We start from the raw sequence: 17,633 nt of genomic DNA, 5'->3' as shown, positions 1-17,633 counted from the left end.
GCCTAAGACTGGTTTTCACTCCGCCACTGAAAATTAAACTCAGGTCATCAGATTCAGAGCACAGTGCACTAACCACTGCTCCACCGCTTCACCCCATGCACCCAAATGATCTTATGTCACTATATTGTTGTCTCTTTCCCAAGCGAGGCAAGGGTGGCGAATCATTCGGTAACTGCGACTGGCTGCAGATGATTTAAATGGAACGAGCGGGAAACGTCTCGCCGCGCTGCATGTGCGTCTCACCACAGGTGCTGTCTGCGTCGCTGTGGGGTGGGATGCTCATGCCGATTGGAGATCGGCCGTCTTCCATCGCTGACAGGTACATCTGCCCTCAAACCCTGAACCCTGCTGCCCCGTGGAGGGTACCCACTTTTCCTCTTGAAACCCTCCATGCGCCGAAATCATATCTCTTGCTTGGTGATTTATCAAGCAGAAAGTCGGTGAATCAATAAGTCAACACAATTTTAATTAACTTGTTCAGAACCATGTGTAGGCCCATTGACATGATACAAAACAACGGCAATCAATACGTCTATTATTCAAACTATCATTCGATGAATGTTTTGAGCACGTAAAGCCTCTGCGGCACAAGGCGGCATGAGGTGTAGTGATGATTCTTAACAAGGATGAAACTGGTCTACTGTACAGTTTTCTCATTGCCCTCCTTCTGTCGAAAACAATCCGGGGCTGTAATTTTAACTATTTTGAGTTGGCGGTCTAAAACAAGGCGATGTGCATTATTCACGCAGAGTGGTGAAGTCACGTGACGTGAGGCATGATTGCAAGACCAAGCCCATGTTTTAATGACATTTTTCACTCAAACTCATTTCACGTGTGATGTTGCTCTTACAATACAAATCAATTCGTTCTTTTAATACGTTTCGGAGTTAAACATTATTGGCTGTTTGCTTAAAACACCTTAAGTTGAATTGCGATTTGAAGTGGTACATGTTGCTCGAAAATAATGTCACCTAAGGTGTTACGTGAGTCCTATCACAGGTCTTTATATATCTAAATTGGCTCATTGGGTGGCCACCCCCAATCTTCATCCCTCCCCGCTCCCTTTGAATACAGACGCTGCTCTGTGCAGCTCACTTCTGTTCGCTCTTTCCCCTCTCTCTCCCCCTCCCTCCTCTCTTCCCTCCCCTCTCATCCTCACACTCTCATCCCCGACATCTTGGCACGGTCATTCCTTCTCTCCCTCCTCCCGTGCCTGCCCCGGCGCTACTCCTTTCTTTCCGCGGCTCATCTTGAGCCGTGCCCTCTTTGGTCGTTTTGGGAACTTCCGTCCTGGCATCCTTTCCCGTCCCTTTTCCTTTTTCCACACATTATATTCGTGGCTCTACACCCCTTCCCATGGCGTGCCACGGATAAACAGTTGCAGTGTATGCGTTTCCATCCGTATTTAAAAAGCGCATTTGTTTGACATGGATGAGATTATTTTTTTAAAATGGTCTGGGACTGTTCATTTTGGCGTTGCCGTTTGGCTTACGATTTTCAGCCGGAAGTGTGAGCACAGCATTAAAGTCATCCGCCAAACATAAGACTGGATGTGTGGGCCTCTATTACACAATAACATCTTTCTGTGATGAGGTCATGTGCAGGGTTTGCATAGAACTTGTGAGTGACGCAGAAAGCGCAGGACGCATGGCCCTGTGGATGTAAAGCAACAAGAAAAAGAGTTAAACTGTACGGAAGTTAACATTGTTGGGATTTGTTTTGATTAAGGGGAGGGTAATGTGTCTGGTGGGGAGTGCGTGATACTGGGGGTTGTCTCGCCAGCCAAAACCAGTGGAAACTTTCGCATCGGAACCGGTTTTCTGTCACTATATAAAAAAAGCCTCTTTATTATCCCTCATCCCAGCCGTAACACGCCCAAAGCGCCCGCCCACCTTCCTTCAAGCCCTCAAAGAGCCTCTGCTCACTTTCCATCGCAAGGTTTCCATATTGTGGCGCAAAGGGGCACGCGCCAGGTACAAGAATTTTCCACTTGGTCCCTTGCGCTCGGAGGCATCGTCTCGCAGCTTCGTCACGATCAAAAACACACGCAAGCTGCGTCTTGTGGTTCGGTTATGGCATTTTCCTACTCTTGTGGTCATCGACTTTTGTTGCAATCTCAATAATTTTTGTAATCGCAGCGTGCCCTGATCTCGAAGCGTCTGGCTGCTGCATCGTTCCACTGTGGTGTCATGAATTGTTAGCAACGACTGAACTTGCAACCCAAAGGTCGCCTGTTTCATTTCCCGGCATGGCGGTTAAAACAACGCTGCAAGTTTCATATATTTCCCCGCCTCTGTCCACTCAGCAGTGTAAATGGGTTCACCGCAGTTGATCGATTGGCTGGTCGCATGTGGTGGGGTAAAGTGTGGGTACTCCAACTTCTTCCAAGATGTCTGGCCATCCTAGAAGCTTCAGCCCAAATACCCTATTGAGGGGCTCTCTATTGCTCCCTCGAGCAGTGGCGTAAGAAAGAAATGAATTCTCTAAAAACTTTTGACGTTCACCTCGGTGAGCAAGGGTGTCATAAAAAACGTGGTGTTGTTGTTGGAGAGAGGACTTTGCGCCCACTCGCTACTCTTTGCCCCGTAAATTGGATTCCACTGTGCGCTTCGGAAGCGCTAACCCACGGCAAAGTGCAGCCTCAGCCAAGTTTTCTTGCAGCGTTGAAACGTTGCAGTTGAAAACCGACGATGAGCGAACGCGTGAGCTTTGGAACGGGAACTGCCCCTGTGCCTTCCCCGACTGCATCCAGCAGCACCGTGCAGCCAATAGGAAGGTTCCATGACACCTCCGCATAAAGGTGCGCCGCGGAGTTACGCAACGGGGGCGCTGAAAAACGCGTGGGCCTCGCTGCCAACGTGGCAAATGACCTGACCATGAGAAGCTCTCGCAGAGCGGCACACATTAGTTTGACGCACGTGCCTTTGCGTTTCGCTCAAGCGTGTGTGCGCATGGACGCACACACGCGAACGGGTGCACGCCGGCTCCTTTATCTCCACTGCGCTCCAACACTCGGCTCCTTTCACAACGAGCGATCGAGCCAGCGCGTTCTCTGTCACGGTGTGACCTTGACGGTCGCTCTCAGTTGATAACGACCCACGCTAAACCAACCATAGCGCGCGTGCGACGTGTGACGTGCTGCATTATATATTTTTCCCCTTTTTGCTTACACTGGTGGCAATTGGGCTTTCCCCCCCCCCATCCACACATTTGTTTCCTGGATGGGCATTCCACCGTTTGTCGTTCGGCTGTCAGTTTGGCTTCGGGGTGGGGTGGGGGTTGCGGAAAGAAGGGCAGTTAGGGAAGGGAAGGAGTCTCCCTACGAGCCGGTGGAATGCGAGCACGACCCTGGCCGGGCATCGCAAGGGCAGACGCACCAGACATTTATTTGGTTATTTACCTACTCAATTTATTGACGCTATGGAAAACCCGCTGGCCACGTGTCCGGGCTATTTCCCTCCCCGCTTGTCACTGCCCAGGCGGGACCGCGGCGCTCGAGTCTGGGAAAGCAAAGGAACGGCGTTTTCTGGCAGGTGTTAGAGCCTGCTGCTATCGCGCAGATGCCTCGGCTCCATGATTGTGAGGAGCTTTGTATTTGCGCAAGGCCGCGCCAGTAGAAGTTTATGGATCGGCTTTGCATTTCCAAGAATGCAATTATATGTGTTATTACACGAGTCTCCCGTGTTTTGAAGTAGAGTCGAATAACCCCCCCGCGACCCGCATGGTATGGGGAGGCACTCATCCAGCAGTGGGTTTACCACACGGCTCGAAGCAAAACAATTCTCGGCTGAGATGCACCTTTTGATAGCCGGGCGGTGGTGGCAGCGCATGCCCGTAATCCGGTCCTGTGGAGGCGAGGATCGGTGGGGCGCGTGAATGTTGTGAAACGCTCTTCGCGGGGGTGTTGAGGCGTCATACCGTGGCTCGCCAGGAGAATGCAGTGCAGCAGAAATGTGTATTCCACCTGTTGCGTCTCTAGGGGATAGTGTTTCCCCCTCGTGCATGGGGTTTTCCCCAGGTGCTCCCATTTCCTCGTAATTAATTGGCCGATAACACCTTCATTCATGTAGTATAAATATATAGAGAGCTTGGGCAATTGTTGGGGCCGGCTTGCCGCGTGGCTGTCTTCCCACTTGCCTGTGGTTCGTCGCTCCTCCTGAGTCATCCCCTCTATCCCTCTGAGAGTGAGTAAATACTGCGTGAAATTATTAAAATCGGGGGTGGTCCAAAGGATGTATGTATGTTGAACTTATTTTGCACCGTACATAGCCAACCGTGCTAATCGGAGGATAGGCTGCACCCTAACATATAAATGTGGCATTTCCACCAATGGCTCAGAGCAAAAGCAATTAGCAGAACATTACAGCATGAGGAGATGGAAATGGCACTCGTCACTGGCAAGAGCGGCAGCAATGTGACAACGACGGCGCTGCAGTTCGATCGGCTCTTTCTTTACCGCGGTCATGAAAACCCGCAGTGCATTGTGGCTTCGACCGCCGCGACTTTGCTGGGCGGCGGTGGTGGCTTTACCTGTGACGGTGCTCCCCTTGGCCATTTCCCTCCGCGTAAGACACATCGTGGTTTCGTAATGGCGAACGGGGGGGTTGCCAAATCGAGCGTTGCGAGATTTGGGGCGAGGGATATCAGATGGCCTGCTCCCATCAATCCGGGTTGGCCCCGGAGAGGAATGGTGCTAAGCCGTTGATGTTTGCGCCCGGGTAGGCACCTTGCCCCCCCCCCCCCCTCGGGGCGGCAGTGGGGGGGGGTGATCGTCACACCACTCGTGGCTTAGTTTTTTTCTTCTTTTAAAGTACCGTCGTGATGAAAATGAAATAAAGACACCCACCATTCTCCAGCAGGCCTCCGACAAAGAGGAAGTTGTTAACTTTCGAAAATTACCTTTTCGGAACGTGCACAGTTGAGGAAGTTGGCGACGAGGGCAGTTTCGGTGTCGGTGGGGCCACTGAAAATGAGCGTGCCTGGGTTGGGTTTTTTGTTAACGAGTGCATGTACTGTGAAGTTGAAAACAAATTTCTTTGCGTCTTGCTTGCTCTGTGCGAGGAGGCGGTTTGTCAGCTCTGTCTGAGACCTCTTATCCGCTCGTGTCCCAGTTATCCAGCTATACGTCAGTGTTTGTTGGCATTCTGCGATGAGAAAGGACTATCTATTGCCGAAAATATTAGACAATTATACTTTTTTCTTCTGTTTTAAAAGCAGTGTTAATTAGGAAGGTACAACAGTGATTTTGTATGTCCAAGACAACATATACATCTTTCCCCCAATAAATAGTAATCTTACGATTAAGTAACTATTCATATCCTGTATTCTTTCCATCTCTCACCTAAAACAAAAACGTCCTTTAATGGAAATAAAAGTAACTATGTGCTCGCACACACCACCACTCGGTAAGAATGTTTTAGCCAACCAGATGCTTGCGGTTATATGACATCCTGCATGATGATGGCACAAGAGGCTATGTGTATGATGTGGGATGTGGCGATTGCCCAACATTCGTCTCTTGACTGGAATTTAACGCTTCAAAGCGCGCAGGTCCATTGGCAAGATAGCATCGTTCAAGCCGTAAGCGTTTCGCAAACGAGGCAATCCGCGTTGTTGAAAGAGGGGGGGGGGGTACTGTTTGGGGAAGTTCGCTCCGCTACTCAGCTGTGACATTTCACTTTTTTGTTATCTCGAGAAAGACTTTTTCAAGCCCCTTTTAATGGCAAAAGTTAAAACATTTTCGATTCGCGGTTCTCCGAGGCCTTCTTCCATTGGCTCGTGTGCCTGCCCACGTTTCCGCATTAGCGTGCGGCTGGGCGGTGTGGGCTCTGGGACTTCCCGAGGGGGCCCCCCCATCCCGCCTCCCTCGCGGTTAGTTGCACCTGTGCGGAATACGACTGCCTCACTCCCGTTTTGGGCGGTTTAAACGTTTTGATCAAACGGTGGACTTTGGCGTGCGAGTGCATTGAACGCAGGTGCCATCTGAGGTTCGCTCTGTACTCTCGCTTGCTACTCTAAGTCACTTGAAGTCGTCTTTTCGGCACAGTTTATCTCTCTGGCCCCTTCATATATTTTTTATTGCAGTCGTTCTTCAAAAGATGCCTGTAAAGACAATGGAATTCAGATGTTTCGTGATCCCAGCTGCAGGCGGTGTTCATGAGAGCCCCCCCCTCCTCCTCCCCACTGTGTGGATGCCTTCTTGGACTACCTCTCGGATAAAAAAAACTGGGGGGAGAGGTGGGACGCGCCCAACGCATTGCCACCAAATGCTTCTGGGTTTTTTCTCGGCGTTCAAATCCGACGTGGATTCACGGGCCGTGTCGGGGCCTCCTTCGGAAGTGTTTTAGCGTCGACGGTCGGTCGGTCGGCCTCTGTTACGCACAACCGCAGTGGCGGCGGTGACACCGTGGCCTTGCGTGCCCACGTGCCACTGTGCAAGCCATGTCGATAAAAGTAATGAGATGCCCCTCTCAAGACGTTTGCCATAATTATGCTTTATTATTTTTAACGTAGCCCAGTTTATATTCACATGCATTAATCACATCACATCATTCCATTCCCAACTGCTTTTGAACAAAGCGCGTGGGATGAGTACGATCTCGTTAGATCTCGAGCTGAGCAAGGGTTGAGATTGTGGATAATGCTTGGATGGGCAACCACCGTGCACAACAGGTTGTTATAGGCTGCGGGGATAGGTGGTGCTTCCATATTTAGCTGTGTTACCTGCCTTCACGAACTCGCGCTGATATTAGTAGCTTGGTGACTTAGTCAGATAAACCCCGATGACCCTTACGCCGTGGGAAGTCCCTCTATCAGTGGGTATTTTAAAAGGGCTGTACGCATGTACACACATAGGTACTGTGTGTAGACTAGGGGTGGAATGATTCACTCTCTCTGGTAATTTTAATGAATTCTCACAATTTAGGATTACGATTCGTTGAAAGAATCGATTATATATATGTTGTAGAGAAGTAATCGGCTCTAATAGCTGTAGTAGGGGTGAGGTGAACCCGTTGCGTACAGCATATATACAAATATAACAAGTCGATCCTAACACACGCGATTCTGTGCACTTATCGTGATTTTTAAGAATCCATATCGATCAACGAGTCGACGCGTCGTCCCAGCCACAGAAGCGCGCATAGCGGCCGCAACGTGTTACAACTCCAGATGACGAAAGACGTTCGTCGAAATAATGCAACGCAGAGGTCACGCAGGTCATGATGGCGGCGGACGTATGTCTAGTCGTGCATCTGGGCAGATCCCGACCGACTGTTTTCAAGGTGTTCGCGGAAAGCGTAACCAACCGTTCACTTTCGAACGTCCCCCATAGAAAACAAACCGCATTCAACAAAACACTTGCGTGACAAGCCAAGCGAGGGTTGGAGGCAGCACTGAAACTCGGAAGCTACCGGGCTTGGCTTGTGGGGAGCTCGGTGTGGGCGTTGAGACGGCGACGTGACGATATTATGCACGGTGAATCGTGTCGTTTGTTTTTGGCAGTTATCGCTTTCTTGCGATCACCGCAGGTCATCCTTTCTTTCTTGCATGTTTTACTTTCTGACAAAATATTTATGAAATCACTCACTCGATGATTGAGGTTGCAAATAAATAGCTCAGTTTCCTCGATGGACTTCTTCTCAGATGCTTTACAACCAAACGGACGAAAATGAAAAGACGTAACCCGCTCGAGACCAAAACAAACATTTGCACACCCCCTTGTCTTTCTTAGGTAAATTTGTCGACGAAGCAGTTAGTATGATGGGAAATGTTTTTTTTTGTTATTCGTACGCGTAAAATGATTTCCCCGACTTCCGATTACACCCTCGGACCGTGTTTTGTGGTCTGCTGTTTCCTCTGTGCTCGTGAGTGTTGCACCTCTCGTTCGTTCGCTCGTTACTGCCCTCCTCCTCGTTCTTGTCCCCTGTTGTCAAATGCTCTGAGGTGCAGCTACATTTTTAGACTCTTAATGAAATGCAAATCCCAATCCCGAATCCCAACCCCGACCGTGTTACTACAGCCTCCTTCGGTTTTCTTCTCTCTCCGCGTGTCGACGGAGAAACTAAAGCGAGTGACAACAACGCGAGATGTCAAAAACCGTTAGCAGTTGCCTACCCCCCCACCTCCCCCCCGCTGTTACAGATCGTCTGTGATCTTGCAAAACCCTCGGCACGAGAGGAAAAAGTGAGGGAATTGAGGGGTAGAAGCATGGCAGGAGATGAAAGCTTTCTTCGACAACAGTGTTTTTTTTTATATATATCTGGCCGGCAGATAAAACCTGGCAAGCAGACCTGCAAGGAGAAGAAAACGGAGCGGGGGGGGGCGCTCGGGAGGGCATGAGTGGTGGGGGGTGCAGGCAATGGGCTTTCACTGCCGTTTCATCTCAGGCCAGGCCAGGAACTAAGGGCGGCCAAAATGTTATAAAAAAAAGCCATTACTGCCACCTCACCTCGGGACCCCTCGGTTGACGTTCGAGGCAGCGGAAGAAGAGTCCGTGTGGCGTGTATGTGTGGTGTGCGTGGCGTGTATGTGTGGTGTGTCCGTGTAGTGTGTACGTGTGGCGTGTATGTGTGGCGTGTCCGTGTGGCGTGTCCGTGTGGTGTGTCCGTGTGGCGTGTACGTGTGGCGTGTATGTGTGGTGTGTATGTGTGGTTTGTATGTGTGGCGTGTACGTGTGATGTGTATTTGTGGCGTGTATGTGTGGCGGGGGTGTGTGGTGTGTGTGTACGTGTGGTGTGTGTGTACGTGTCGTGTACGTGTGGCGTGTGTTAGGCGTGCACGTGTGGTGTGCGTGTGTGTGAGCGCCCAGTCGTTTCTTGGCTTATATTTTGTTTATTCTCACCCCCTACAGCTGGCTTATGAAAAAAGATTATATTGGGACAAGACATTTGTGGGTTGGCGTTATTGAGACAAAAACACTGTGATTATAGTTGGTGGCTTCTTGGGAAGTTGTTTTTATGCCGTTTGCCGATGCATTTTGCTGCTAATCTGAGTTGTTAAAAAGCAACGACAACCCACTTAAGTCGGCGATCCCGAGATTGCGTTGCATGATTCACTGATGGATCCACAGTCATTACAGTTCCTCCCGTGCTCTTTATTTCCGCTTCCACAGCCTTGCCCAGTCATATAACTTATAGATTTAAATTGTTTGTATATCACGTATCATTACTCGTTTGCCAAGCAGTGTCAATTGACGACCGGGACACTTGCGACCCATATGTTGCATCTCAAAGATTTATCCGGGTGAAAATTTTCACTAATGAATAACACTTACAAAAACAAATGTAATTTTCATTTGCTAGCATCTTCATCGTGAAAAAAAAAAACGAGCGGGTTGATGTAACGATAGGAAAATCGGCACTATGCTCCAAACTCATGCATGATGAAGCCCTTGATGTGTGTATGTACGTTGAACTTCTTTCGCACCTTACGTAGCCAACCGTACTCGTCGGAGGTGCGGTCCTACACATTGCACTTCCATCTTGACGCGGGCCGACAACCCCAGCACGTGCAGCGAGTCACTCCCTGGACGTGCGCTTTATAGCCAACAATAAAACGAATGCATTAACAGTAGGAAGAGACCCCTCTTGTGTCGGGGTCTGCTGTGGTGACTTTTAACCGTCGCTCCAACCGCAGTGTTCTTCTTTAGGAGGTGTTTGGCATCAACGTCCGCCGTCCTATCCGATCTTGAGCTTTCTTCTTCATTTCCCTGCGTGGTCTCCCGCCTTCCCTTCACTTCGCCCGGTGCACAGGAGGTTATGGGTTCGATCCCGACCCTGATGCCTGTATATTTGGAGTTTGCATGTCTCTACCCTGTGGTTGCGCGGATTTTTCTGCAGGTCCTCCGGTTTAGAGTATTTTGCTGCTGCTGCTTTAAATTTCCACGTGATAAGCCACTTCGTTGAGCTATCATTTGTGGCCAGGTTGCTTCTAAAAAGAGCTTTTAGGGCCTTAGCTAGTAAAAAAAATACCAGTTCCACTACCAGTTGTTCAAGTTGTCAAGCAGCAATATTATTTTTTCCGTCTCTCGGCCTCTTTCCTAACATCCCTCTGGGCCTTCCAGAATTCCCTTCAATCAAGCATTCGACTCTTGAGAATGTGTCCAATCCACATCTTTAGCCTTTTTTTTGATTGTCTTAATTAGACGTCTCTCCTCCTGAGCCTGCTCTAGAACTTCTGCATTCCTCTCTTCATCCCACCGATTGTCTCTCTTCGATGCCACACCCACAGCTCAAAGCCTTTGCAGTCTTACAGAATTGAGTAACATTCTCTGAATACCCCACTTTTTGCACGCGCGTGTGTTTTATATCTCACCCATGTAAAAAAAAATTGTCCCTCTTTGTGCTTTGATGAATGGTCGTGATGTGGGGTAGTGAATCCATTAAAGAATGGATTTTGTTTAGCTATTGTTGTGAGTGTGGCATTTATGGTGACTGCAGAGTTTATATCAAGCAACAATTATAATTCTTATTGGTTCTTTCGGTAAAGTCACGTAGAAGGGAAATAATAAAATAATAAAAATTAAACATAATAAAATACAATTGTATAAAATAATCAAAATAAAACATAATAAATAACAATTGTATTTTATTATGTTTTATTTTGTATTTTATTATGTTTTATTTTTATTGTTGTATTATTTCCCTTCTACGTGACTTTACCGAAAGAACCAAGAAGATGAATCCCTGTAGTCACGAAAGCTTTAAATCGAAATTTAACAATTATAATTGTTGCTTCATATAACAATTATAAATAATGATGATTGTTGCTTCATCTAAACAAAGGGATGCAGATGATTATCTGCATCCCTTTGTCAATCCACTGCTGGATGAAGGCATCCCCATGCTTTGTCAGTTGTCAGGCTTATACAGGTAGGAACAACAGTTCCACACTGCCCACCAGGGATTATTTGTCTGTCGTGCATAGCCCCTCCCAAACATATACGCTCCCGGATTGGTTAAATTGCGTCACGTGACCGCGAGCTTTCTGTCGTGCATGAATGCGCTGTCCAACCAAGTTCCTACCTGCCCACTCCGAAGGAACGTGTTTTGACAATACTTTACCATGATAGTCAGTGTGGGTTGGTCAAGTCAAGTTCGCTTTATTGATCACGTACCCATGCGTACATGAGGTGCATGGCAGTGAGATTCTTTGTTCCCGTGTCACGCTCTCAGCTTGTGCAAATTAACAACAGCAATGTAAATAGCAGCAATAATATATTAAAATATATTTTTTAAATGTCTTTAAAACTAAGTCAAATCGCTGTGCAGATGATAAAAGTGACATGTGCATACCAGAAATAGGGTCCCCTGCGGGTGAGCTTTATAAATTATAAATTATGTTCTTGTTTGGTTAATTTCTAGTGTAGTCGGTGGGGGTGGGAGAGAGGGGGTGTGAATAGGAGTATGGGCAAGCAAATTCGGGGTTGGGTGGGGCTTGGGCACATATTGCACGGGGCTCTGCTCAGCTCAGCATCCGGATGGCCTGGGGATAGGAGGTGTCCCTGAGGGGGTTTGTGGGTAGCCACAATGCTGATGTAGCCGGGCTTCCTCTTGGGTTGTTTCCTGATGAAAAGGCCATGGCCCCGGGTGACTGTAATCGGCGATGATCTTTTGGGCCTTCGCGATGCACCTCTTGGTGTGTAGGTGAAGGGGGATAAGGCCCCGGACCAGTTCAAATATCACTTGCCACTGACGTTAAACTATAAACTAAACGACCAGGTGAAGCCCACTGAGCTACGTAGCTCTTTTTCAGAAGCGACCTGGCCACAAATAATCGCTGAACGAGAAGTGACTTATCACGTGGAAATTTATCTCGGCCAAATATTGTCAATGCGTATTTCTAAACGTGGAGGGAAAAACCGGAGGACCCGGAGAAAACTCCACGCGACAACGGGGGGAATACGCAAACTCCAAATATACAACAGGCATCAGGGTCGGGATCAAACCCACAACCTCCTCTATACCAAATGTGAGAAATATCATCTCACCCACGCGGCGCACCAGATTCGCAATAGCTGAAAGTCAAACTCGGATCGCTGGGTTTATAGTACAGTGTGCTAACCACTGCACCACCGCTCTAAATAATTACATATTCAAAAATGTAAAATTGTTTAATTCACACTCTTTTATGCATGTATTGTGAATGTATGTTACAAAATCTATCGATGCATCATTACATGCCTATTAAATCTCTCTTTGTATTTTCACAACCCCAATGCTCCCAGTCCTCCAAATCTCATACAAGTGCGGTGGTGGCACCACCACCACTGTGTAGTGAATGCCAACTAACGCTGTTGTCGTGCGTTATGTGTGTATGCACGTGTCATCTGGGGGGAAGTGGTAGTGTAGTAGATTGTAGCACCTCCGATTAGCACGGTTGGCTACGTACGGTGTGAAAGAAGTTGAACATACATACAGTGCATTGACCTGAGTCTGATTCCTGGCTACTGCTAACATCCGTGTCAAGCGATATCAGAACCAGTCCCGGGCCTTCCCAGGGATGACGCAACCTTAAATTAAGTACTTGGGTTGGTGTGTTAAGATCACACACTGGGGAGACAAAGATGGCCGGGTGTGTTTGTGACCACACCACCTGCTTGCGCATGGTGCCAGCCTTCTTAGGAGCTCACTGACGGCTCTTGCCCAAACAGTCTCTGTAGTCTACACGGGGGATCTTTTTCTGCGTGAGCGAGGCTCTGCATGCTTGGATACTGCTAACAAGGTGCGGTGCTCGCACCGTCACTGACATCACCGCCACCTCACAGAGAACAGCCGCGGTCAGGATTTGCGTGGGTGTGTGGGTGGGTGCGTATGTGCATGTGCGCGCGCGGTGTGTGTACATGTGCACGCGCGCACACGCACGCAATCTCTTTGCGGTTTCTGCTACGTCTGCGCTTTGCAGGTATTTCCTGGGAGGCGCCACCACCGTTCGAGGATTCAGCATGTACAGCATTGGCCCCCAGAGTGAAGGTGAGTGGGCGAGGAGGAAGCAGGGAAGGGGGGTAGAGTGAAATCTCCACCCATACTGGGCTGCCTGCTTTACCTGCCTTGTATATTTTGTCCTGGACCGTCCTACACAAGTGTGAAGCTTTGTATATCAGAAAAAAAATACTTAAAAAAACAACAGTTAGCAGCGTCCATGTGATGTCACTACCCCGATGTATTTGTATTTTATTTTTCCACAAATTTATGCCAACGGTAAACATCGGTGTCACATCTTCAGATGAAGCATTAATTTGGATGTCTCGCAGAGCAGCACACAACCCATCATGTTAAAGAACGGTCCTCGGAAGCAGATTGTATAGAACTACCGTTGAGATCGTAGTTGACCTCTGCTCCACACAGTAGGGGGCAGCACTTATTCACCCACCCTGCTATGGAGAGGAAGGTTCTTCACAATTACAATCGCACCCAGATTTTAATTCTCAAGAGCTGGAATGTAGCTAAGTTAAGAGCCAAAACTAATTTTATGCAGTTGTATTTTTTGCGTGAGAATGAAACTGAGCTTGTGGATGGAGAACAACAGGAAAATAAACACTGTAATGATGGGAATAATGGAGGGAACTGGAAGAAGGGGAAGAGCCTGTGGAGAATGGCTGGATCATATTGGTGTCAGAGAGATGTGCATAGCCTCAGCATGTTGGCACAGGATCGAGGCAAGTGAAAACAAGTGACAAACATGGAGTTTGATTGATTCACTGTGCGGTTGCTTAATGACCTGACTTAGACCGTCATCTCACGAGACTTGAGAACTCGGTTTAAGAATCATAGGCAACTGCGTGGATTTGAACCCGGGATCTCAGCTGTTTGTGCCGTAGCGATGTATTTAAGTACGGGAATGACGTTGGCAGGTACATGCATCGCCAGCGGGGATTCACTTGGCAAAAAAAACTAACAATAAACGTTGTTCCATGGGCTGCAGTCATGAGCACAAATGTTGTTGTCTTAGATAAGTGGAGTTTACACCTCATTTACATGAGTTACCGGTCATCTCGACACGCGGTGTGGTAACTGCGAACACGCTTTGCTGCTCCTTTTTTGCTCCTGGAATGGGGTTTTTCGTCGTTGTTGTTGTTTTGTCACGCAATAATTATTGTTTTCTCGCCGGAACTGTGAAACCTACAAAGTGAGTAATCTTTCATGGAACCTATCAGAGTTCACCGAAATCTTGAGTACCACGAAGTCCATATTTATACGAGGGTCGGTCATCAGTGGCCTTTCCTGGTTCTACGGGGGTTTTTTTTTTGACATTTAGAATTTCCGTATTTTTATTGACTGCAAAACTTGACTACATTGTTAACCTGTGTAGTTGTACACACATTGGTTCTAGGACCGTGTATCACTGTATGCTTGGCATGTAATGGTGCATCGATTCATTACCATAATCATCTATTACGCTCACGATGCATGCGTTGAATCGTCCCCGTGTGAATTGGCCATTTGATAAGTGAACATTATATGTTTATTTTGTTCACGAGGTTTTGCATCCGCAACTGCGGCAAAGCAAAAATAAATTTTCGAATACAAATCCTGTGAACTGAAATCATGGAAATTTAATCGATCGCAAGGGAAGTTAATTTTTTCAGATGCCTATAGTGAAATTCTTGCAATCAATTCACGCTCAAAATATGACTTGCATGCGATATCAGAAGTTCAGCGGAGTTGAGCCTTTTTAGTTCTTGATTGGGTGACTACCAGGGCTAGCCAGGTGCTGTAAGTGTGAGGCTGCGAGTTAGTCAGAATGTGGCAGTGCTGATACTAAGCTAGGATTTTCAGGTTAAATAAATGCATTGTTATTACTTTTAAGATAAAATAGCTGATATATTATTTTCATATTATCACAAACCGACGTTTAAATTGATTCTGAGTTCAGAAATCTGCTTCATGCAGCAAATAATATCAAACAAATTCAAATAAAATCCAGTGCTTTTGGCATCTGTGCCATTCTTACAGTGCAAGGCTGTCACAAAGGCACTGTGTTTCACAGACGCGCTTACAGTCTGGAGAGGTTTCACAGTGGGTGTGTTGTTGCTGTGGTGTTAAACAATTAGGTAATTTGCGAAGCATTTTCAAAGTAGGCAAATGAATGACGTTTTTTACTGTCAGAATGCGGCTCCCTCGGCCAGCACTTCACAGTCAGAATCTGAATATTTATTTATTTTGGAGGAATCCGATGAGCTATGAAGCTCTTTTTAACAGTTGTCCAGTAGGGGGCGGGTAAGAACGTGACAACAACAGTACAACAACACGATAGGAGTGCAAAGTATAGGAAAGGTAAACAAATCACTTTTAAAATATATAAAGCTCAATTATTTGTTATCTTACCAGGTAAAGCCCACTGAGGTATTAACTTATTTTTCAGAAGCGACCTGGCCACAAATCATAGCTCAGCAAAGTGGCTTATCACGTGGAGATTTATAATCAGCAAAATAATGTAAATGACATCAATGCATGTTTCTAAATGCCTTGGCACAGTGGCTGCTGCCAGTGGTGTCAACGCTGCACCTCAGCTGCAGCCGCGCACACAGGCCCAGTCTGGGTGCCACGATACGAACGGCGGTCGGCTGGCCGATATGAATCTCCGCGTTGAGATGCTGACGGGCGGGTTAATCCCATTGTGTCTTGTGTTGTACGCGCGGCAGGGGACTACCTGGGCGGTGAGGCCTACTGGGCGGCCGGCCTGCACCTGTACACGCCGCTGCCGTTCCGGCCCGGCCACGGAGGCTTCGGGGACCTCTTCCACGCGCACTTCTTCCTCAACGCCGGCAACCTGTGCAACCTCAACTACGGTGAGAGCCGAGCGCGAGGATTGCTGCTTAGAGCCAGGAAAGTGAAATAAATGACCATATCTTGATTTGCCACTTTTCATAACATTGTGAGGGTAGTGAAGCTTTACACCACTGTTAGTTCCATTGGCACCACTTTTGGAGTTGATCAAATGATCGCTGCACTCCCACTTTGTGAACTATTGAGGAGTGCACTTCCCTGATGATGTGTATGACTCCACAGCTGCGTTTCCTTTTCAGCCGAAGTACCAAGCTTGTTAGCTGTGTGCAATAAGAGTTGAGCACACTATGCAAAGCCAGTTCTGTGCATGCCCGCTCCTGCGTGCCGTTACTTAAACAGGGAGACTCATGTTGACACCAGCCTACTGCACTTTAGATGTTCTCACTGCCGTCGTTCAATTGACTCACAGTGTACGCCCATGACAAATTACCCACAATGCACCAGATCCAGTCAAATCTCTGAAGATAAGCAAAGTTGAGCCTGTGCAGTGCTTGGATCGGGCTGCCGACCATTCACTAACAGATGAAGGCAGTGCAGCAAAGTCAGTTGTACTGTACTTCTATGCTCCCCGGTCAAAATGTCTCCCCCCCCCCCCGCCCCTACCTACTCCCGCCCCGAGACCTGCACGGCGTGGGGAGGGTCTCATCCAGCAGTGGATTGACAAAAGAAGGGGCTGTGCGTGTACACGCACGCACAAGCCATTGAGGGGGAAGTGCCACTGAGCTGGATCGGTGTGTAGCCACGGCAGAAGGAAAGGGAGCGGCGGACAACACGCTTGGCTTCACCAGATATTTGTTGGCGGGAAGGAGAGCATCGCAACGACAGTTTTTGCCGCCAAATAGCTAAACGGTTAAACACAAAAAAAAGGTAAGAGGCGCGGGAGACCCAAAAACCCACCCTGGAAAGATGAGTCAGAGGCAATTATCGTCCACGTTGCCGCACACGCCCCTCGCGGTGGCTTTTTTGACGCGCGGGCGAGCGAGCGATTTTTATCGCGGTCTTGGCGTTGGCTAACGGCCGCGACACAGCAACTCACTCTCTCTCGGTTGTCTTGACATCGGTGAAAAACAAGCGGCGATCGCGAGGGTCGTTATGCACTGTGGTTTCCTTTGCCGCACAGTGAAACCGGTTGCTGTTGGGGTTAATGGTGCAATTCCGGTGTCGGTCGTTTCCTTGATGGTACGCATTTACGTAGCAGTGTGTGTACACGATATATTGCGTTCGGCACATGTATGCAAGTATATACCTACAACTCTGAAAAGAGAGGTAAGTGGTGCCAATATTCTGTTAAAAGTCTTATTTGGGACATCTCATACATTTGAAAGGGCAGTTTTCCCCGTGTAGCACAAGGTTACTCAGCATGTGGCCTGCAAATGGGATGATTGCTATATGTAATCCCAATTGAGTAAATTTGCGGTGATTTTTTTTTATTTCGCAAAGATGTACCCTGACGCACCTCCACACCGCTCTTTGCGACTTACATCACGGGATCTCTTTACCTTCCACTGTGAAGTGCACGCCGCGTAGTGTTACGATGGTTGTTACACCTGCGGTGATAACCCGGGGGGGCGGCGGCTTCTGGATTCAACATTGAACTTCACAGTTCATTGGATAACATCAACAACGCGACTATGGGCGCCCACGAGGGCAGCTGTCGGAGTTCAAACGCTTGATCCCAAAAAACACAAATTGGGCCAGATTCGCATCTCGACGAATGTTCTTTTTCACCATTCGCGGAAATTTGCGGGCGACTCCGTCGTCAACGATAGGGCGACATACGTACCGGAACGATGCGCCTTGGCCAACTCGAGAAGCTGGCCCACTTAAGTTTTAAAAGGCCCCACA

General features: G+C 48.1%; 1 protein-coding gene across 1 annotated transcript in view; it reads left to right on the top strand.

Moving 5' to 3' along the window:
* Positions 1-17,633, top strand: part of SAMM50 (SAMM50 sorting and assembly machinery component) — a 49,048-nt gene that overhangs the window by 16,309 nt on the left and 15,106 nt on the right. Inside the window, exons 11-13 of the mRNA XM_078601622.1 lie at positions 249-319; positions 12,904-12,971; positions 15,644-15,790. Coding sequence (XP_078457748.1) covers positions 249-319; positions 12,904-12,971; positions 15,644-15,790 — 286 coding nt within the window. The remainder of the gene's footprint in view (positions 1-248; positions 320-12,903; positions 12,972-15,643; positions 15,791-17,633) is intronic.

Source organism: Lampetra planeri, chromosome 16 (genome assembly GCF_965212315.1).
Source record: "Lampetra planeri chromosome 16, kcLamPlan1.2.h2, whole genome shotgun sequence".
In the NCBI taxonomy this organism is placed as follows: domain Eukaryota; kingdom Metazoa; phylum Chordata; class Hyperoartia; order Petromyzontiformes; family Petromyzontidae; genus Lampetra; species Lampetra planeri.
This window is presented reverse-complemented; position numbering and strand designations above follow the sequence as displayed.